Source organism: Mastacembelus armatus, chromosome 7 (assembly GCF_900324485.2).
Source record: "Mastacembelus armatus chromosome 7, fMasArm1.2, whole genome shotgun sequence".
In the NCBI taxonomy this organism is placed as follows: Eukaryota; Metazoa; Chordata; class Actinopteri; order Synbranchiformes; family Mastacembelidae; genus Mastacembelus; species Mastacembelus armatus.
Genome location: NC_046639.1, coordinates 5,056,289 through 5,079,237, shown reverse-complemented (window position 1 = coordinate 5,079,237; position 22,949 = coordinate 5,056,289). Strand labels below are relative to the sequence as shown.

The 22,949-nt window shown below is 39.9% G+C and overlaps 2 protein-coding genes across 4 annotated transcripts; one reads left to right on the top strand and one right to left on the bottom strand.

Moving 5' to 3' along the window:
- Positions 1 to 6,740: 6,740 nt before the first annotated feature.
- On the bottom strand, positions 6,741 to 16,863 carry raf1a (Raf-1 proto-oncogene, serine/threonine kinase a). 2 transcript variants are annotated; one of them, XM_026332098.2, is made up of 18 exons: positions 16,375 to 16,863; positions 14,391 to 14,614; positions 14,117 to 14,229; positions 13,886 to 13,988; positions 13,637 to 13,794; positions 13,158 to 13,247; positions 11,407 to 11,560; positions 10,796 to 10,915; positions 10,597 to 10,621; positions 10,310 to 10,425; positions 10,101 to 10,218; positions 9,845 to 9,929; positions 9,498 to 9,674; positions 9,374 to 9,420; positions 9,151 to 9,269; positions 8,935 to 9,066; positions 8,014 to 8,148; positions 6,741 to 7,919 (listed from the first exon to the last, which is right to left on the bottom strand). In XM_026332098.2, exons 2-18 carry the CDS (start codon positions 14,589 to 14,591, stop codon positions 7,779 to 7,781), a joined length of 2,034 nt encoding a protein of 677 aa, XP_026187883.1. In that variant the 5' UTR covers positions 14,592 to 14,614; positions 16,375 to 16,863; the 3' UTR covers positions 6,741 to 7,778. The 2 variants fall into 2 exon arrangements, with proteins under 2 accessions (XP_026187883.1, XP_026187884.1); XM_026332099.2 differs by lacking the exon at positions 10,796 to 10,915 and having other exon boundaries at positions 16,375 to 16,862.
- Positions 16,864 to 19,029: 2,166 nt separating this feature from the next.
- On the top strand, positions 19,030 to 22,858 carry cnbpa (CCHC-type zinc finger, nucleic acid binding protein a). Of its 2 annotated transcripts, none has more exons than XM_026333353.2 (5): positions 19,030 to 19,144; positions 20,899 to 21,013; positions 21,278 to 21,343; positions 21,545 to 21,743; positions 21,868 to 22,858. In XM_026333353.2, exons 2-5 carry the CDS (start codon positions 20,902 to 20,904, stop codon positions 21,983 to 21,985), a joined length of 495 nt encoding a protein of 164 aa, XP_026189138.1. In that variant the 5' UTR covers positions 19,030 to 19,144; positions 20,899 to 20,901; the 3' UTR covers positions 21,986 to 22,858. The 2 variants fall into 2 exon arrangements, with proteins under 2 accessions (XP_026189138.1, XP_026189136.1); XM_026333351.2 differs by having other exon boundaries at positions 20,899 to 21,019.
- The last annotated feature ends 91 nt before the right edge of the window (positions 22,859 to 22,949 follow it).

The following is a 22,949-nucleotide window of genomic DNA, read 5'->3' as shown; positions in this document are numbered from 1 at the left end:
CATCCGTGTTACTGCCATTCAAAGATTCAACACGTTTACCCTGAGCACACTCTTCCTGTGAGTTGATGGAAAGTGCAATATAAATATTTGTTTGTTTACTCAGTAATGTGTTTTTCTTAAATCAGTTCTTCAAATCAAATTGATTCAGAACTCTTTAGTCATCCACATGCTGAATTCTTTTAAAACTTTTTTACTAACGTCACAATTACTCAGTTGCTGTTCACTGGCTTTAGTGGAGGTTAATTCATATATCTAATATTCTAAATGGTGAAACAGCTATATAGTAACCAAATCCACTGTAAAAAGATATCTACCATTTTCCAATAACATGATTGTTACCATAGTACAAAATTGGTTTACAAGCTCTGTGTGCAATTCTTTTCCAAGTTGTATAAAGTGCCATTGTATCTGTGGACGTATCCTTGTAAGAGCCATGCCTGAGGCTTTATGGATGTTTTGTTTTGTTTATTTGGAAATATGCCATGGCAATATTTCCAAGGGAGGAACATGCAGTGATACCCCACTCTAACACAGCTGCATGGCTAAACCTTGGTTCAGTAATTGCGATTGAATGTTTGATTAATTCTAATTGGACATGTTAATCTAGCCATTGTGTTAAGGTGAAACATATATCTTCAGACCTGCAGGACTGTAACTGTTAAGGGCAATGGTAACTTGCTAAATATCTGTACTTTTGAAAATGGTGCTGGACTGTTCAAATCAAGATTAGAATACAACATATTGTGGAAAAAAATCCGATTCAGATATTTCCCCTCTGTCACTGGCAATAAAGCTTCCTTTGCAATACATGTTTGTTCTGTGTCTGCACATTTGTTGAATAAATTCTTAAGGAAAACACTTATGCTCAATAGCATTAAAGATTTTATCATATACACAATCAGGTGGAGAGTTCATACCATGCTGGCATTACTTCCAATGCATAAAAACATGACTGTATTATGATGATGCATCCCCTCTGCTTTCTTTGTGCATTTATTCTGTGGTGTCTGTCTCACTTATATGTTGTGGGATACTCCATTTTGTTATACAAATGCATCAACCATTGACCTGTGAGACATGAGAACATATGAACATATAAACATCATATAAATATAAGTTAATCTTTCATTCACCAATGTCTCTATAACTACAGCACCTGAATATCTCTTGCTATCTCTGCTGAAATTAGGGTCACAAATGGAACCCCAAGGATTATGTTCACAAAGGCCTGCTCCAAAGCTGACACTCAAATCTCCTGTAGATATAAACACAAATCTTATCCATGCAGCACAGCTATCTCACTGTGGGAACCAAGACACACTAACATCAGGAGGACAGCAGATCCAGTGTAACTCAAATACTTCTGCCTACCTTGAGTACCAGAATCAGTCTCAGGCCCAGCGGGAGCCAGCAGCCCAGTCTATCGGAGAAAACACACATCCTGGTCCACAGGAAACTGTGGGTACTGAACAACAGCAGTCTCTGGTGGAAGATCAAGCTACGAAAGAAAAAGCACAGGGACACCCACGGCTGAAATAAGCACAAACAGCTTCTGTGGTTAGCGCTCAGTCCTGAAACTTATTCCTTATTTGTGAATTCACATACACTCAGTGGCCACTCTATGCAAGACAGTATATTTTTAGCTGTTCATTCACATATACAGTACATGAGAGGACAGAAACTTAGAAACATTCATAAAAATCAAATATAGGCATGATAACAGTGAACTATCTGGCAGAGCTGTTGTATTGGATTGCATTATGTTGTACAGGGGTAGCTAACAAAATGACCACTGGGTGTATATCTTGACTCACTCTACACATCCAAAGTCATAATTCTCTTTTTTTTTCCCAGTAAATCACAGTCTCTGCTCAGTGCCTTTGGTCTGACAGACATGTCCTTTTTCCGCACTGGCAGAGAGGACACAGCAAATGCTGAGACCATCCGCAGTTTAAGGAAGTCCTTTGCAAGTTGGTTTTCAGAATAAAAAAGCATTTTTTTCCACAACTAGTCACTTGTGTATACGGAAGACAGTGTCTGTATACCATATTTGATATTAGGTGCAAAAAGATGCAGAAAATACCAAGTGGTAAGGTCTTTACAAATAAGATGTATGCACACATGTATTTTTAGTTTGCTATCTGCTGCGTAACTATCAATAGTACAGCTAAGAGAATGTATGTCACACTGTCCTTCAGAATAAGTAATAATGCATTGGTGTGCTAGCAAAATAGTAGTTGATTAACATAAATAAATACTGAATGAATATGTACTAATTGTTGCAGTGGTTATTTATATCTGTTTCTAATAATCTTTTCTTTGGACCCACATTACACATTACATCCTGTATGAGTTGTGAAGGTGATCAGTCCTGAGAGGAGATGAGGCAGCAAAAGATTTCCTGGCCTCTAAATTAAAGGAAATAAAACTGTAATACCTAATCATTAAAACATACTGACGGACTGACACACCTTATATTATATTTTGTAGTTTCAGAGCTCCAAAGTATATAAATCAGTCAGGTTTAATGTTTATTATTCTTTTGTTCATTCATTGGCCGTATTGCACTGCAGGACAGATCCTCTTGTGACATCATTCATTCAGTCTTATTGCTTATTATTTTCTGCCACTGTAATTATGCTGTATCAGCCAACTGGTGATAGATTTACACTGTCCCACCAGATCTTTACTTCTGCACCTCAGAGACTTTCTGTAGCAGCCAAAAACTAAACAACTCTTTCTGTCCTATAGCTAACTTCTCCAAAAGAGAGCACAGAGATGCACAATAAGGCAGTCATCGTAACTTCACATATATCACACTGTAGGCATCTGCACAGTTCCTGTTATTTCCAGATCAAGTGATGAAAGTGTGATGCGTTGATCATGAGACAACCCATCTGAGAGAAAACTACTTCTTTTCTCTTCATTTTACTGACTAACTAATGGCTGAACACAAGTATAAAAAGGAAAATTTGAAAATTTTATAATACAGTAGGTCAGAGTTCATATGCCTTTATTGTCAGGATATCATGGTACTTTCACATGCCTTATTTTTCTAGTGACAAAGTCTGGTGATACGTCTGAAAAGTCAACAACAAATATCCCAATGATTTTAACATTAAAGCTAAACAGATTTTGAGTCTTTAATAATGTACATGTATACATTTAACCATGGTGCACACAACCATATGAAGAATATGGTCAAAATGCTTTATTTAATTTCAGTATTTCTAAGTATGCTGCTTTTACTGATATTAATACCTTGATGCTCTCTTTTCTTGTTATCCATGACATCAGACCTGAACTGCCAACAGCCGTCAGAACTGGTGTATTTCCTGCTGACAGAAGACCCATCAGTGACTGATATGGCAGTGTCATGATAGGAGCACATGATAGGCGATAAGGCTCCTATACCGGAGCTGAACAACCACACATCACACATAGCCACATCTGCTGTTTGGTTATGATTCATTAATCAAACTGAAACTGTTTCCTTCAACAAATATCTGCAAACAACTCCCACAGATTAAATATGTTGAACATTATGTGCGTCTTCCAGACAGTAGTGTTTAAAACAAACCCACACTGACCTGGCCTTGCAATAGTAGAAGCTACTGGAGACACTGTAGTCTCTAAAGCTCCAGCTGAGGAGCTTCCGTCTAGACTCCCCCCAGCTGTCTGCCAAGCTGCTGCACTCTGGGAACAACTTGTGGGGCACATTGCACTGACCATCTTCTGAAGAACACAGTGGAAGAGATGTGTTTCTGTCACATAATAAAGGTGAAAGTTAATGTCCCATTATGGGTATCTTTCAATATCATGTAATCAACTGTAATGCATGTTTGACTAAATGTTCAAAATCCACATATTTTAAAACTGTATATAAAAATGAGCATTTATTTTGAAATTCATGTTTTTCACTAGTCACTATTTTTTTCATAATTTTTCTTTATAAGTTATCAGAATAGTTTGCAAATATTTTTCTGTAGATCATCAAATCAAAATTTACCGTAACTGTGTTGAACTGGCATCAAATCCTTGATGCCATCTGGTGGTAAAGTTGAGAAACAAGTGGACAACGTGCTGCATCTGTGTTTGTAAGATTGCCACTTGCACTGCATGAGTGTTCACTTTGTTTTGAAATAGACAAGTGTAGGTTACAGAATCTTGAATAAAGATGTGGCCTCATATTATAGGAGTGTTAGAAACTTAATCCTCACATGAACATGAAACTGAAGTGGTTTTATTCCCCGCTAGAGTCAGCAGCCTTAACACACAGAGACTATATGGAGTTGTATGTGTAAAATTGCGCTGGTTTAATGTTAAAGGAAATGTCTCTCTGTCTTCTCTTAGAATTATCCTGGTAATAAAATTGTTAAGATTCTTTTTTTTTTTACCTCTTACTAATACCAATATTGCACTGTGTGGGGGACCATTATGTATAGAAGAGCAACAGTAATGCCTTTAAAAAGATGTTCTAAAACATATAAGCTTATAAACTAAAATTCACTATTACATTTTAAATTTGTTTTATGACCCCTTTAAAAAATTAAAATTAGCTCCCCTTTGACCAACTTTAACAATAAACTGCTACTCATGCTTCCAATCTAATAATGTCATTATAATATAAGATAGACACCGTGTTTATGCAGAATGTAAAATTTGCTGATAATATATCAGCAGTTTTAAGTAATTTGAATGCAGGACTTTATTTCAAAGGAGGATTTTTTCATGTCTTTATGCAGGTATTACATGCAGATAGACATAATAGAGGATTACCCACTAGATGGAGCTATTGTAGGCCAGGGAAGTGGGGTGCTTGTACTATGTTTTCTCTGATTTCATTTTGTCCAGCCGGTGTAGCTGGTCAGAATGCAGAAATAGAACAGATAAATAGATATAGCAAAACAGTAAAAATAGATAACTAACAGTCAGCCAATTGCTTTACTCTTATTGTGTTGCTGCACTTTTAATGATATAAGACCTATTTTAACATGTGCTGGGTCTTTTTGACACACACACACACATAAATATAAATATAAATATATATATATATATATATATATACATACATACACACACACACACACACACACACACACACATATATATACACACACACACACTTTGGACTGAACCAGGTGTTGCCCAAGTATTGCTGTCAAGCAGCAACTACACATTGAATGTTTACACTACAACAAAACATAACTGTCCTCTCCACCACATGTCCCTCCCTTGCTGAATAACTGTTGTTCCACTGAGCTTGCCAGTAGCTATTGTAATGCACAGTGGCATCAGCCAATGGTGGAATCCCCTGGTGGCGTGTCTGGACTGGATCCCCTGTGAGGTTACACTAAGTCGCAACTGCTATAGCAAACATTACACCCCGCCACAAAGTCTTGCACATCTGTGGGATTTTACTGCTAGCGAACAAGAAGAAAGGCAGTATAATCTGATGTCAGCTCCTCTCCTGACCTGCTTCCACTCCAGCAAATTCAAGTAATCATTATCAATGCATCATAAGAACTCCCCTGTGTAAAACACATGAAATCCACCAACATAATAAATAATTCAAAATGATACATACTATAATCATTATTTTTTATTTACTTCTTTAATTTATTATTATTAAATTAAATTTTGAGCTGAAAAACTGTTGGAAACTATTTTTCAAAGTGCAGCCTCATCTTTCACCACAGATACTGCCAGTCTTAACTGAAGCAGGCACCTGTGATTAAGGCTAACAGCGAGAACAAAGTTAAAAAAGAAGCTGTGAGCACGGGGCTCCACTTGGTAAGAAATTGTCTAAAGTAGTAAGAAACCACATTGTGAGACTTCATAAAGGTGGGAGAGGGTACAAGTGCATGTGCAGGCCACAAGCATAAGCCAAACCATCTGAAGGAATAGTTAGAAAGTGGAGGAAGAGCCATACTACCATGAACAGACGGTGCAGTGGTGATCCTAGAAAAACGATGCCATGCACAAGGCCAGAACGCTGCACTGAAAAACCGACGGCCAATGATTCTGACTTGGAACAAGGATGATCTGTGGAAACCGGTGTTTCAGTGACAGAGTTTCAGACAGTGTGAAGGACACTATGTGACGTCCACCTCTACAGACGGTGTCCAAAAATTAAAGGATGGAATCAAAATCATACAAAGCTGCAACTTTAATGATCTTGTATCAGATGGGGCTCGGCATGTTCGGTGGGGACCTGGCAGGATAATGCCACTGACAGCAAAGTGCGACTGTGAAACATGGAGGTGGGAGTGTTCTGATATGGGGGAGGCAAGAGTACGAAAGGTGTAGGGGAGATTAAATTTATGGAGGGCACTACCCAAACATGAATGAAAAAATGACCCCCAGAATGAAGATTTTAAAGACCATGACAAAAACTATGACTTGACTGAGTACTTCCTCTGACGCGAACTCAATAGAACATCTTTGGAGCATTTTAAAGCACAAGGTGAAGCAACCATTCCGCTGAAAATAGTTACATGTGAAGAGTAACAGAACAGGTTTTGTGCAAGACTGTGTGGACAATCCATGTCCCATGAATCTATATAAATAGATATATATTAAATTAACTACATTCTTCTTGGGCTTTGTATAAAAAGAATATAATTGTAAATAATGAACAAGTTTTGGACTTTTAGTAATATTGACCAGGGGTGTAGTCAGTTTTGTTCGGTGCTTTGTGTTGACTAACAAATATATTTCCTTAACAATTTCATTTCTACTTTTGGCAAATTTAACTTAATTTTATTAAAATATTGAATAGACAACTTTCTCAAGTTCACAATAAAACGTTTAACCTCTGGAAATAGACATGATAAACAAATACAAATTAGTTTCCAAATCATTTTAAATATTTAAGACAACTGTCAAATGTCCAGCTCATGATAACCTACACATGGTAAGGACTGAAATTATGTGTGGCTATGGATCAGTTTATCCTTAGCTACGTGTTCAACCACTGTGTAGATGGTTGAAACATAAACCAATGCTTTTGCTAAAATGTGCAAATTCCTTTTCCTCATGCTTGCTGTCTGACAGGCTATAATTCTTCCAAAAGACCCAAAAATAAAGACAATAAAATAAATCGAGACAACAATAACAAAAAACAACAACAAGAATTTCCCATATCTACTCCATTATCATTTAAGACAATGCAAAATCAACTACTACTGTGCAACTAAATGGACTACATCCAACGGCTTTGTTTGCAATAAGAGGTGAAGTTGTGCAGGATCTTAGTTCAGGCTTTGTTTTGTCTTAAGGCAGGTAAGCTTTAAAAGTTCTCTTCATCAGAACCCAGGCAGGCTACATAGAAGGATGTGCTTCATATCACAGAACCAAAAATCAAGAAAGGCACCTGTCTTATCTTGAGCTTCCTTCAATGTCCATTTATCACGGTCTTAGGTAGGTGTGTGTGCATGTATTTACAGATTTTATCAAATGCATTGCATCCTTGGAACCTTTGCATACATCCTAATGCATGCAGCAACACACAAGGCACCACCTCCTTGTATCTTAGACCAGCTTTATGCATTCATCCCACTGTGATTCATCATCAATTGCTCCCTTCCATAGTTAATCTCTAACACACTTCTCTGTGCACTTCCCTCTCTCCTCTGTGCCTTAAATATTTTTTGATGAGCATGGGACATTTTAGGTTTATAATGACATCTATATGTATAGAATTTGGTTGTTGCATGAGCATTTGGATATTTCAAAGAGATGGAGGAGGAGGAGGAGGGCACGTGCAGTCTGAGCCTCTAGAAAACAGGCAGTCTGGTGGAGGTCAGAGTACAGGCATTGATATCCTCAGTGTGAGAGGCTCTGTGCAGGGATGGTTCTGAGGCACTGCGGTTTATCTTAGGGAGGGCATGCTGGAGAAGTTCAATGGAGGACAAGATCTGAAAAATGCATGATTGAGAACAAAAATAAAGATTAGTTCAACAAAACACTCTTGATCCGGTTGATGTCTAAATTAGGAAGAGAGTAGTTCACCTGTGGAAAGAGCGGCCTCTCATCCTTGGACTTCTTAATGCAGTCAGCCACCAACCTTTTCATGGCTTTGGGACAGTTCTTGTAGAGCTTACTGAGGTCAGGGGATAAATAGCCTCTTCCCACCATGAAGATAATCTGAAATGGAGAGATGTGACTGAGGGACTGTGTGGAACTCAGTTTTTATTGATCCATGTTAGTGTCACCTCAGAGATACTTTATAAATATGGTCAGTGAGTTTAAGGTGACAGGGATCGAAAACACTGAAGTTATTATAAAAGTATGAGTGCCTCTTGGTGCAGAGATAAAGAATGATGAGAGTACTCTGTTTTTGCCAGGTTCGCTGAGTAGAAAGTCATTTTATAGTGTCAAGGAGAATATGAGTACAACAACACATGCATATAGTCACCTTTTGTATAGCAACATCAGCCTGATTTAAGTACAGACAGAGTAAACTGAACAAGGAGCCACACACAATCCATGTGAGAGGACCAAAAACCACAGACACACAGATATGCGCACCCTTTACACACACACACACACGCACACACACACAGGGTTGTGTTACGAGGTCTAAAATTAGGCTGGTGGCTCCAGGACGCCCGCCTCTATTGCATGGTGGGCCACAGGCCAGCACCACAACCCCCTTCAGACAGCGCCCTGGTGTCTTTCAACCACCTTCTGATCTGAGTTTGCAGCCTGACACTGGGACTCAGCAGGGGTCAAAGCTCAGACACATGACTAAATGTGAGATTACAGCTAAAAAGGCAGCAAAAACTTGTAACCCTTGAGTTTTTTTGGGAAACTGATTTCACTAGACAATTACTGAGAGTGTGGAAAACAAAATAGTCTCATTATTGCCTTTTGATGTACTATGTATGTAGTATTTTACCAACAACTATCACCTGAGAGATATAACTTTACCTGATCTCTGTTTGCTATCTGGGAGTAAGGGAGCTCTCCCGTCATGAGCTCAAAGAGAACAATTCCATAGGAATAGACGTCAGACTGGAAGCTGTAGGGATTGTTATCCTGCATCCGGATAACCTCAGGAGCCTGTCAACATACGGAGAAAATATTTTATTGTGTTTCACAACTAATACAATATAGTCATAGTGAAATTAAAGCTGTGTTACTGACCATCCAGAGAATAGATCCGGAAGGCTGCTCCACCTGATGTGAGCCGCTCCATCTGGCCTTAACGGTAGCAAGACCAAAGTCTCCGATCTTCACTGTTAGCCCTTCATGCAAGAAGATATCTACACCACTGTCAAGGAACTTACAGCTAAAACACACTTAGAAAATGATGGTACATGAAGCACTTTAATCTGCCATGTCCACATAGTAACATAAGGAAGGATACTGTTGGACTTCATGTCCCGATGAATGATGTTCTTTGCATGCAGATAGCTGAAAATAAGAGGAATTAAATTAAATTTATTTTTTTGGTTTTTTTTTTAACGTAAATGTCTGTCTTAAGTACTTACTCCATGCCCTGTGCTGTCTGTCTGGCAATGTCTATGAGCTGTATCATCTTGAAGTTTGTTTCCAGCACATGAATATGCTTGTAGAGGCTGCTGCCTTCACACCACTGAGTCACAATGGCCAGGTTATCCTTCGTCATGTAGCCCATGAACAACAGGATGTTGACATGTCGTGTTTTCCTGTGACAGAGAGAGAGGGAAGAGGAAATTACCAAAACAAAGATAAACAATTGCAATAAGGATGATTCTGCAAAACATCTACAGTTTGCAACCCTCAGAACAGAACAAAAAGCTCCAGCTGGTAGACAGCTAAAGCAGACACTGTCATCATGCTATCTGGTTTTTCTTACCTCAGGACAGCCACCTCATTTCTAAAAGCCTGGAACTGCTCTGGTGTGGGGTCAGTCACTTTTAAAATCTTCACTGCTACATCACCTACAACAAAAATTCTCTACTTAGCTACTTTTGATGCAAAAATGTCTGCTGTTATTGTATTTAAGATGCAGTGCTTATGTGTCATTACAGACTATGAAGTGTATAATAAGAAAGTGAAAGCATTACTTGTTACACCTTAAGTGCCCTGCCCTATGTGAACTGCATTCCTACCATGCCATTTCCCTTTGTATACAGTTCCAAAGGAGCCTGAACCAATGCAGGAGTGCAGATACACCTCACTCGCCTCAATCTCCCAGTAGTAACTAGAGTCCCGTTTGTCCCGAGGCCTCTGAACGAACAAATCAAAAAGGTGCAACTGACAGTTATGTTTCAAAAGAGCCTGGACAGACTGCACTAACAAGTCAAGATACAGATCTTACAATTTTATTTTTCTCCTGAGTGTTGGCGGACAGGGCCCTCTCTCGATGTGCAGGTGCAGGGGCTTTGGACTGGGACTGGGACCAGCCAGTAGGGCTCTGACTGGGAGAACTCCCCGCTATAGGAATACAAAAAGGAAGGGAAGTAAAGGATCAGGGCTCAAAGTCCTTTGCTGTGGCCAAACTCATTTATTACACACTAATAAAGGGGATTCAATATAGAGTTCAGGAGTTAGAAAAATACAAAAGTACATGACATAGACCTAATGAAATGAAGAGCAGGTTCTTACCTGAGTCATGATCACGCATCGCATCCTAGATAGACAAGAAAAAAAGAAAAAACAAAACACAGTAAAAGGTTTTGCCACAGAAGTAAACCACATGTTGTACTGTCACTTGTCGTTTGACTTCCGTACTAAGATGTGAATGCAGATAGCCTGTTTGCAAGGCATGCCATACAGACTGCACACAGACACTCTGCTTTCTAACCTTTTCTGGATTCTCAGGTGAGGCCTCAACAAAAGACTGGGAGAAGTGCACAGTACCTACTTTCCTCTTCAGCCAGAATCTATGGCACCAGGAGCTGGGGGAGGTATTCAGGCAGTCTAGCTACTCCCCAGCAGGGTACAATACAACAGGCCAGTGAGGACACCAGGGAAAGGGACACAGTAAAGGAAAGTGAGGAGGGAACAATGGCAAGAGTGACGCTCCTGAACAGACTTCTACCTGGACAGACTATAGAGGAAATATTCTACAAAGTATGCAGAACCGATGGGCTGATTACGCAAGAATGCTAGTGGTAGTAAAAAAAAAAAAAAAGCAGAAACTAGAACTCAACAGGGGGAAGTCAAAATGTTGCACATTTTAAAAATGCTAAAATAAGATGCCATCAGGGGAATTGCACAAGGCAGGCTGAACTCTGTCCAGGTAGATTACTTAACACAAAAGGTAGATAGGAGGTAGAACAAAGCAAGACGCAGATATTTGGAATGTTTGAGAAGCATGTAGAAGGGCAAGATCACTCTCAGACAAGAGATATATTAGGAGTGGCTACCTGAACCTACAGGAGTACCCAAGGTGATTGAATAGTGTGTAGTTACCTCAATCATGCTGCTGTCTACAGGCAGGGTAGTGCTAACCATGTGGACATTCGGCGTGGAAGTGGAGCGCTGCCTCTGGGACAGACCACCACCAGTGGGTGGGTAGGGCGTGGTGTAGTTGAAGGCGTGAGGGGTGGAATATCGGTGGGCTGAGCTGTGGGGAGTAAGCAAGGACCAAATATTAAAGTTGCTACTGTTTGCCCAGATCTTGTGCCACTGCTTCAAACTGGCACATGTCACTGACATTTTGCAGCAAAATAGATGCTGTATTCTGTAACTTCTTTAAAATTGGGCCACTATGGGTGTGGTGGTAGTGTAGGCACTTTCTGGTTTCATTTCTCTCATTTTCTCCTCATTTTTCACATTTAGGTATCATCTGTTTATGCTGTACCTTCACCAAACAGCTACCACAGACGCAAAGTCAACAAGAGGTATGCTATGTTAATAAAAAAAAAAAAAAAAAGGAAAACTGAAAAATAGCAAACAGCAATGTGAGGAAGTAGTTATTGGTTAATGTTACTGTGGTTACGTTTATCCTATTTTTGGCTAACTTAACACTGTAGAGGTATTTTGCTTTCGATGTTGCCAAGATCAGTACAGATTCAGCTGAAGAGTACAGAGCTCACCAGGCAAATATGTTGGTCTGACTTAAGACGTTCAACCTTGCGAGCACAAAGTGAGCAACAATGGTCCCTAATGTTGGTAGATTTTCAGCTTTGAATATAGTCAAAGGTCTGGGTACATCTCATCTTATTGGACTAGAACTGTACTGCACACTAGCTGCTGATTAAAATGTGGACAGTGGAACTCCAGCTGTATGACGTTCGATGTGTAAGCAGAGATCATATTGCATCACACTTATAATCATGGAGTGCACTCCTTGAGAACAATCTCCTCTGCACCCCCCCCCCCCCCAAAAAAACCGCTCATTTGGCAACACAAAACTATGTTTCAAAAGACTATTTCAAATTGCCCTGCATGGAACAACTTGATACACTGTGAGTGCTAATTTGGCAGCTCACAGTGCTTTTTAACCATTTTAAGTGCCCCCTGAAACAACAGGCCCTTTTCACGCCTCTTGTTACATCAGCCTTCGGACTGGTAAGCCCCCACAAAGCTGAGGACGTCATTAAAAACAGGATTTAACTCAATTTAGATTAAGGTTCTTTTAGAAATGAAAACATGACTACAACTGTGTTTCAGCCAAACCTGACAAATAGCAGAAAATGTGGAAAAATAAACTTAGTAATGTATCTCTAACTCGTACAATATAGTTATACAACTACTTAAATGCAGGAAGAAAAACAAATTAAAAAAGAAACAAAATGACACATTCAATCAAAATAATTTTTTGGTCCTTCATCGTTTTTCCAGAGGTGGGCTGTGCAAATGGCACTTTGATTATTATTTCCAAATACCCAACCCCACATATAAACCCCCAACAGGACATACAGAGGGGCAACATAGTGGGTGACAGCACGGAATACTTATGTATCACTGTAGACAAACAGTGTCTGCTTCAAACAAAACAACACTAATGAATACTGCCATCAAAGACTTTGTTTTCTCTAAATTACAAGAGTTTTCTGATTGCAAAAGAACATGGCACAATGCCCATTATTTTTTCACTGTTCTCGTACTTATGCATTTATATGTGGGAAACATTTCTTTAGGAGGAAAAATACCTCATATTAATAAAAACAATGGGAGGGTGTGTTATGGACAGAGCAAGGCTGAAAACTTTGCCTCACCTTGGAAACCGTGTTATGGATTCTCTCATTCTCCGGGACGTCAGTGGTGGCAGTGTTGGGGCACTGCTGTCCCCGGGCGTTGGACACAAACTGGAAATAGAGACAAACAAAGAGCTTTTCAACTTACAGCTGACTGCTAATGTCTGCAAAGGTAACAGGACTTGACTGAATACTGTCAGTCCGACAGCCTGCATGCAAAATAACTCTAATAAGCTTCTATTATTACTCCAAGTATGCAAAATCATATGTACAAGCTGAGACCTGTAGTATCAGCAGAACTCGTTTTACCTTCAACTTATCAGCACAACTACTGATGCATTCTACTTCAGATCTAATTACACTTACAGAGAATGAAGTTAGGATGGCAAGAATGCCTGCCCATTCTATTTCTATAATGCATTTTGTTTACACATTTTTAAGAAGGCATTACTCTTGATTGCCTTTTTTTATGTTTCACACTTCAAGCTGATGACACTTACAGGAGTTGTCTGATATTGCTCCAGTCAACACACATCGTGGGCACTTTGGTGCTACAATGCTCATGGAATTTGTAGCCACATGTTTGGCAACGGAAACCATTCAGAAGAAACTTCTGGCAAATATCACAGAAAGCTAGTTTCAGATATGTTTTCCGAACCTAAAAATGACAGAAAAAAAACATGGATTTATATCTTTATCAGTGACATTTTATTAACACTGAGAACACTAAAAATGCTTAAGGTACTCACAAAATTATGCGTCGTCAAAGGAACATGATCTAAAACCTCCACCAGCAGCTCTTCACCGATCAGTGAGGTGGTGTCAGTATTCCAATCCATTCGGAATTTTTTACTGATGCACAAAAACAAACGATTCACACAAAAGGTTATGAAAGCAAGCAAAATAACTGCAGCAGCTATGAATGTGATCTCTGCAAACTCTCATCTCTTTTCTATGATTTCAAACAACCATAAGATCACCTCCTTTGTCCTGGATGCAGCTTGAAAACTGCACAGCACTGAGGCTGCAGACCCCGCACCTTCAGTGCCTTAATCAAGCAGTCATGCAAAGTCATACCTGGTCGCACGTTTACCTGAGGGACAGAAAACAAACATTAATTCCTTTTTTGCCTACCAAGACATAAGCACCTCCATATATCTTTAGGTAACTATGTTCCAATCCAGTTATTGGTACACTGAAAATCCAAGGACAGGAAACTCTCCCAGGCAGAATGTGCGAGTGAAAACCACTCACCACTGTGCGCTGCTGGTTTGGGAGGTAGACTCGGATAGTGCTGCTAGTCTTGGAGTCAGGCATCTTGCTGTCATCTGAGGAGCGACGCTGACAGGGAAAGCCCTGGACCATGGTTGGTGAAAGGCACGGGCCCTCGAACGCAGAGTCTTTCATTCCGAAGCCGTTGCTCAAAGTCCTCCACGCTCCCTGCAAGTGCTCCATTAGTAAATAGTACTCTCAATGGTCTGAAAATAGGAATAGAAAAATAATAAACACACAGTATTAGTATTCAGAATGTGTGAAATCTCATATCACCCACATCTACAGTAAATTAATATCACATTAGCCCTTTTCTTTGTGAGGATATTGCTGTCACAGAGTCAGTGCCAAAGAGTGAAAGTGTGGAAGGGTATATAAAGATGCCCTGGAGTTTTGAAATGTGGATTTAAAAAGTTTATGGTTTTTGTTCCATTGAGAAAGCAGCTGTCAGAGTATGTGAGTTACAATGGATCCAAATGTTTTCACAGCAGGGAAAAGGGGACCAAAGCAAAGATGTTGGTTATGGCACAGAGAACCTGTTTGATGTAATCTCTAAACATAATCCCACCAACTACCATTATCAATGGTGTGATTGGGGCCACTTCAGGGTTATATCAGAACCAAGTGTGGCAGAAAAAGGAAACATGCACAGTACGTTTTGACCTGTTTAGTCATCTTGTGTGCTTATAGGTGTTATAGAACGCCACATGTGAGGCGATTTGGCATAAATGCGCAGGCTACTATGGCAACTTTCTTTTCCATTTGAGAGGGAGCAGCAGAGCAATGTAGACAAACTAATCCACTCAGACAAGGAGAATCTCAGGCCAACACAGAGGTCAGCCCTATTATTTACAGTACATGCTTTCATCAGACTTTCTTCTGTATGGTCAGACAACAAAGAAGTAAACCTCACAATATTCACGTAGGCAGTCTAAGATAATAACTTGAAGACTGGCAGACCACAAAAAAAATAAATCAATCAATAATTGAAAGAGGAAGATGAAATGTCTGTATGTCTTGAAAAAAAAAACATTTCTTATCTTTCAACTAGGCAGTGACTTGAAAGGAAAACAGAAAAAATACTGGTCTCCTAATTATCTCAGATGTGTCTTACACAAAGACCTGTCCTCTCCTCCCTGTGGTTTGGCTTTGGCTTGTGTTATGGTTATGCGTAGCAGAGATAACCGGTTAGGGTGAGGTGAAGCCTCGTAAAATAGGGCTGGCTGGGCTTATGGATATGTCTGGTTTCAGATTTAGGTAAAGGGAAAACCCAAAGAAGGATCAACAACTGTGACACCCGTATGTCACTAGGAACTCATTCATTGTGGATCTCCTATCCTTCCAACAATCCCGCAGAACTGTGTACCAAACCAGGTGATTTGATCCATCCACACAATGGTATGAACAGAAATAATGCCAAGGCCAGAATAATTGATCAGCTTAGATCAGATCTGCATAACAGGTCAGACTACATAACCCAACACAGTTCGCTTTACTATGCCGCATTTACATTCGAGCTTCCCTGACTCGGGCCCAAGTCTTCAAAAACATATATGCAGATGAGATCAATATGAGCAGGTTAGCATATTTTGGGAGAGTTGGGTGGACAGTCTCACTGAACTGACTTTTAAACGCAGAGTCCAAACTACAGCCAACATCTTACCAAAAATCACCACAGCATAAGATATTACATAAACACGTGCATGATTTGTACAAGTCCAGGAGGCAGTAGCAGCTCGTGTGTTTTTATAAGGCCTGGTAGATCCAGTGGAGATCGCCTGTAGGCCCGAGCTGTATCGCTAAACTTCACTGCACGGCTCCGTTCACCCTCCATTCAAATGTCGCTTGCCCAAAACCGACTCATTGTGTTGTGTTGAGCCTTGTGGACGAGCCGTTTAATAGTTGTACTTAAAAACATAATTCAAAGAGTAGCGATGTTAGGAGCGGGCACCCTGGGTACACTTACCAAGAGAAGTTAGAAAAGTTGTGCTCCGCCATAACTTCAGGAAAAAGTGGCGTCGGTGACATCATCATATTTGCAACGCATTCAAAGAGAAGAGGAAAAAGTTGAGGTTGCTAAAAGTCCTGAAAGCGTATCAAACAATGTTGTATCCGGTGAATGTGGCAGTAAAGTAAGACGTCAAGGTCACAGGCGGGTCTCTTTTACCAGCCACCAAAACTAAAAGAGGAAAACCTTTATCTTCCAGTCGTGCGAGAAATGCGAGAAAAAAAAAATCCGTCGGACCCTCAAAGTGACACGACGAGGGACATTCTTTAAGTCCAATGAAGCACTTTCAAATTAAAACTCCCAGATGTTGCTCGGTAATGCCTCTCTTTTCAGATCAATATTTACGTTGTTCAGGAGAAGGGGAAAAGGTTTGAGTTGGTGTCGTTCGTCCGTCTGACGCCACTGATTGAAACAGGACCTTGCAGTCATAACAAGAGTTGCAAGCATCATTCACACTGCGCAACTATAGCTCACATTTAAGACCTCCCACTTCGGCTTTACTGTTATTTTTGCTCATGAAAAATCTCCAGAAGATTTGTATATATCGTTATGGCCTTAATATCCAATAACATTTTACATATACACTACATGTAAAGTCCTATTCGGTAGTCTATGAGCCTTTCAGATTAAAGTCCGAGGAGTTAGTAATGCCAAGATTTATTTTCTTTCTTTTTTTGCAAAACCTGATGCATATTTAACATTAATGTGGATTTTAATGCACGTTAATTAAAGTATGTGTTGAAACCGATCTTTTGAAAAGCAAAAAGCGGCCTACTACCGGTGTGGAGCAAAGGAGTAGACCAGTATTAACTCCAAGTGCACCATCGTCTGGAGACTTGGGGACAGTACAACTATGTAGTCTTAGGGATCATTTTGGAAGCCTTCCCTACATTTCTGACAGTATATGATAAAAAAACCCAAAACAAAACAAATTCAACTTGTATAAAAAAGTTGAAGAAGAGTCAAGATTCTTAAAACTGACAGAAATCATCACATTTGAGTTTACATATATTTGAAACGTTTCTAACTGTTAAAACAGGTTTAAGGTTTTGTTAGCCAGGACAGTTTCTTCTTCTCCAAACTGACCCCTTGAAACAGCACCACTGTGAAACTGTATCCTCTGCACTTACCATGTGTTCACCATCTCTGGAGCAGCTTAGCCTGGGTCCCTGAGGTATCCTCATCACAGATGGCTCATAGCTCCTTTCAACAAGCTGGAGTTGACACAATCTGAGAATAAAACAGCTTCATAAACATCCCGGTCAGTATGTCTTGATGGGTTCAGCATATATTGTTTCCAAAGAGCAGCAGCTGACAATTTTAGCTAAAAATCTGGCTCACAAACCATGTCATATCCCTGATTAACAACAAGTTGTACTTTGATTCTAGGCATCACTATTTTACAGTTTAGTCCATGTTCAGAAAATGGCCTTTTTCTGACAGATATCCCATCCAACAATAACAGAAATACTGTTTCTATGAAGATGAGGGCAGGGCTTTGTCATTGTGGAGCATTTTAAGGTACTCCACCTCACATGCAACAGTACCACTGTATTTCAGTGTCAGCATGGGGTATTATGGTGATACATGTCTTTATCAATTCAAAATTGTGCACCACAGGTTGATATATTTCTCATAGCTTTGCGTTAAAGGCCACGAGCTGCAAAATTACACCGACAAGAAACAGAAATTTCTATCTCAGAGCTGTATAAGCAAAGCCACCTTAAGACTGAGGCAAACGTCTCTTTCCCACTTATTGATCTGCCTGAGCACTCAGCCCAGTTAGCTGAGACACTGGCAGTTTCCCTGGACTGTTGTCTCTATCAGTCCTCTTGTATTCAAAATATAATGCAATTAAGACTGGTAAAAGAAGAAGGGTCTGCATCAGATCTATACAACAGTATATTTGTGAAATCAGTTTCAAACACACACACAGCACACACCATTGTTTGATTCTCCTGACGTCAGATTGTTTCAGCCTATCAACACTCTCATTACAATTATTTCAGTGATTTCCACAGTTTTGAGCTATTAGTTAAGTCTTTAGTAACTTTGTGACTTTCACAAATATAAAACTAGGTAGACTTTACACTACAGAAAGATTATATTGGTTGATATTTCTTTACACTGACTTAAGCATACATAGTTTTATTGGTTTGATCAATGCTCATGAGACTATTAGCATTACCAGAGATTAGGATTATAGTTTAAAATAATTCTTGATAAATGTGATGTTGCTTACTTGACCGAGTCTTCCCTAGAAAGAGATTTTGATGATCTTTCATCGGTTTTTCACAATCTGAAAATTCACTGGCCTGTCGGTCTATCCCTTTTTTCTTAGTTTCAGAACACGATTTGTTTTCATTATGATTTTTAGTTTTAGTAGTTGTATGAGTAATACTAGCAGTGGTATATACAGTTATGAGCTAGAATCTAACATTTTCCATTGTTTACAATGTTAAGAAGTTGTTAATGGTAAAAAAATAAGTTGGTGGAATAGGGTCAGTCGATTTAGGAGAAAGGGATCACTCTAGGTCCATGATTGGCTGATTCGTAGAGGCGGTGTCCAGACATTCTCGTGTCTGATTGGTTACTTGAAGAGCGTTCAGCCAATGACTGTAGAGGTTTTTACTGGATTCTGTGAATGACAATTCAGGAACTCCTGCTCGCACCGCATGCAGCGCAAAGAAGGAGGCGTAAACACTGACATAGCTAGGTAGCCAACAAGGTAAGCAATAAAACCGCTCTAAAATGTAAACTGGTACATATTGTGTATCCGTAAATTTTTAAATTGCGTCATGTTAAATCTGATAGCAGCGAAACCTTGTCGCTTGGGCGTTTTTTCTTGTATAAACGCAGCGGTTTGGTTTGGTCTTACTAACGGAGCATCGGCACCAGTCCGGCCTGCTAATGTTAGCTTGTCACAACGACTTTGGTGTGTGCGCCCTGCGCGGGAAATTTTGTTTTTATGGTATATTCACTTCAATACCCGTCGAAACCCATCTACGGTCAACCTTAATCGCTATGCGGGTCGTATCGACACTTTCCTACTGGAGAAGAAAGAGTAATCGTCGACTGAACCGTGCTTCTTCGCCGATATCGTGAGGTGGTGGGTTAGCGTGTGCTAGCTAGCAGTAACAGTGTCTCGCGAGTGCGCAGTAAAATCAACGTGACTAGGCCGACGTTAGCGCAGCTCCAACCTTTGGCATTTGATGCCAAAAACAGTTTGAGGTGGCGTTGTCTGCTTTACTTTCTTCAGACTGACTGCTTGTAGGCAAATTTAAAACGACTAACTTTTGTTTTCGTTCCGGGCTCGTTGTTTTAGCAGACCTTAAATCACCATAACACGACGCCGTGTGACTGCCCTCTGCAGCTAGCTTCCCAAGTTAGCCTGCAATCCACGGCATGGCCATTTCTGTGGTAGTCAGCGACGTGCAGCATTGCATAGTCTAAAGTCAGCTGTATTTCGCTAACAGGTATCAGGCACTGATTGTACATAAATTAATTATATATTAGTAACTAATTATGCACTACTATGCAAGCTGTAAGTTGAGGCCCATCAGACAATCGAGTGACCATTGTAAGACTTAGAAGCAACAAGTACGCTATGCTAATCTTACACTGAGACCACTTACATCGGGTACGCATTGCGAGACGAATAACTTCTTATTGACTCAGATTTGTATTCACTTGATGTGTTTAAGCCCCAGCAGCGACAGGAGCTTGGCCGATGGCAATAACAACATGATTGCTTTGAAGAAATCATGTAAGTTAGTTTAGTTGTTAGTGTGTTGTCCCATGGCCAGTTAAACCCTATAGTTGAGCATAGATTAGATTTCCCCTTGTAACTATTACGGTAGACTGACAGTGCTAGGAGAAAGTTGTGACTTAGCAATGACAAAAGTCCTTGTGGGACAGCCCTGCACAAGTATTGTAGTTTGGATTATATCCATGATCAGGTCATTTTTGATGTCACGGCACTCATCCCACCTTGTGTACACTGGCTGCACTGTTAAAATATTGGATCATTAGTGTAACAGCTGTTCATTTACAGTTGTACCCTGTTGTGAACAGCTGCAGATGTCAAGTGCCTTTCACTAATATGACAAATAGTGTGGGTGTGCATAGTAGAACAAAAGTATTTAAGTGGAAGAAATGGAATTACTGGATAGTGACCAGAATAAAGTGTTCATGCTTTTAAGTTTGAACAGCAGAAGCCTGATTGTCCAAAAGCACACTTGCTTCATATATAGAACATATGAAAACACTATGTGGTGTCCCTCAAAAGCATGATCGTGCACTCAAATTTGACACAAATAAAATCTCACTTTCTACCAGAATGCCCACACCTGTACACACAATTATGATTTGAGGGTCAAATCAAAATTATTCATCACAAAGTCGTGCAGCAAAGTGTAAAGGAATGCATTGAAATACTGTGTTAAACTTAATTTTACTTATGCTTCTGTGTCTTTTATTTAGGTAATGGAGATGAGCAGCAACAGTGAATGCTTTGGATGTGGCCGCTCCGGGCATTGGATCAAGCACTGTCCTAATGCCAGTGGTTCACGTGGACGCGGCAGGGGCCGGGGACGAGGCAAGGGTACATTATACTATTCAGGCAACACCAAATACAGAATAGCCATTACAAAATAAGCTTTTTTTTTTGTTTGTTTTAAACTGTATTTACATTACTAGTACAGTTGTAGTTAGGTATTTGGGATTATAGACAAGTCTCAGCACAAAGTTCTCGATGAAGCATATTAATGTGAGGAGAAACACACTGGGAATTAAAGCCATTAAAAAGCACCTTGTAGTCTTCTCTCCATCTTTGCATATTAATCTGTCTGTGTCATTACAGAGCTGTTCTGTTATCGCTGTGGAGACCAGGGACATATGGCCAGGGACTGTGACCAAACTGAGGATGGTGTGCATAGCAGTTCTCGCTCTTATATTTGTTCTCTTCAATTTGTTGTGTAGTGATATTTTATTGGAACACAATAAAAAAATAATTAAAAAAAAAAACCTTTTTACCGTAACATAAACTATGTTTATTCCAACCAAATGATTTGTTTTTGAAAACTGACAGTAATAGGTTTTTGACAGACTTTTCCCCCCCTTCCTCAAGCATGCTACAACTGCCACAGGAGTGGCCACATTTCCCGGGACTGCAAGGAACCCAAAAAGGAGAGGGAGCAGCTTTGCTACACCTGCGGGAAAGCTGGTCACATGGCCCGTGACTGTGACCATGCCAACGAGCAGAAGTGCTACTCCTGCGGTGGGTTTGGCCACATCCAGAAACTTTGTGATAAGGTGAAATGTTACAGGTGAGTGTTGCCTTGCTGTCCTGTGGAGCATTCCCAGCACTGTATTAAAAATGTCTGTCGTTACACATTGTAATTACTTTACGCACCTTTAAAGTGAGCCTGTTGTGTTCCTTATCTCCTGTAGGTGTGGCGAGATTGGCCATGTTGCTGTGCATTGCAGTAAAGCCAGCGAGACTAACTGCTACAACTGCGGAAAGGCAGGCCACCTGGCAAAAGAGTGCACCATTGAAGCCACCGCATAATCAGTGCCCTCTGTTGCCCCTCCTTTTTTTCAGATTGATGGTTGGTTGTATTATTTTCTCTGAATCCTCTTCACTGGCCAAAGGTTGGCTAACAGAGGCTAGTCCCAGGCCAGTGAGCCTCTTGACATGTAATACAATGAAAGGGGTGAAAAAAAATCTTTCTGCATTCAATACAAAAATGTTTTAGTTTGGTAGCGGTGTTATGTATAATGCTTTGTAAAAGAACCCCCCTTTCCAAGCCACTGGTGACCAGAGATGAATAAATGGGACGAAACACATGGGAATCTATAGGACCTCTGAGCTTGTTGAAGTGAGTCTCAGTAAAATGAGATAGCAGAAGGGAGTAAGTAGAAACCAAACCTCCGTGTATGGTTATTTTGGTTTGTTTTAGTGGGATATGAGTTGGCCAAGAGAGTATGACATGGAAACAGTTCATAACATGATGCATTTCAGCCCTACAAGCAGCTAAGTGGGCGATAGCAAACTGCGTTATATTGTTAAGATAAAAATTTTGGAGGTATTAAAAGAAACATGTTCTTTTATAGAAATCTGTTTACAATTTAAATATCACTTGGTAGTCCAAGGTAGACTTTTACTTTTAAAATGGCTTTGGAATTTTTTTTCTTTTTACCTTGGCAAAATTTAACATCACGCAGTTGTCAGAACAGCAGAATTAGGAGTTATTTGGGAATGAAAAATGTTTTCACAGAAATCAAAATGTTATTTTTGTACAATATCACTTAGACTACTGTATAAATACCATTTGCTTGTACTCAGTTTTTAAGTGAGAAGGAAAGTGCGACTGAAGTCCTAGAAAATAGAAATGTAATTTTAAACTATCAATAAAGCTGGAGGAGCACGGGGAGAACGTTTTGTCTGATTTGAATGCAATATGTGTTTTTAAATGCGTTTTCTTCACAGGTCTCTGCATACAGGTCATTTAGGCCTTTATGCAATTATATTC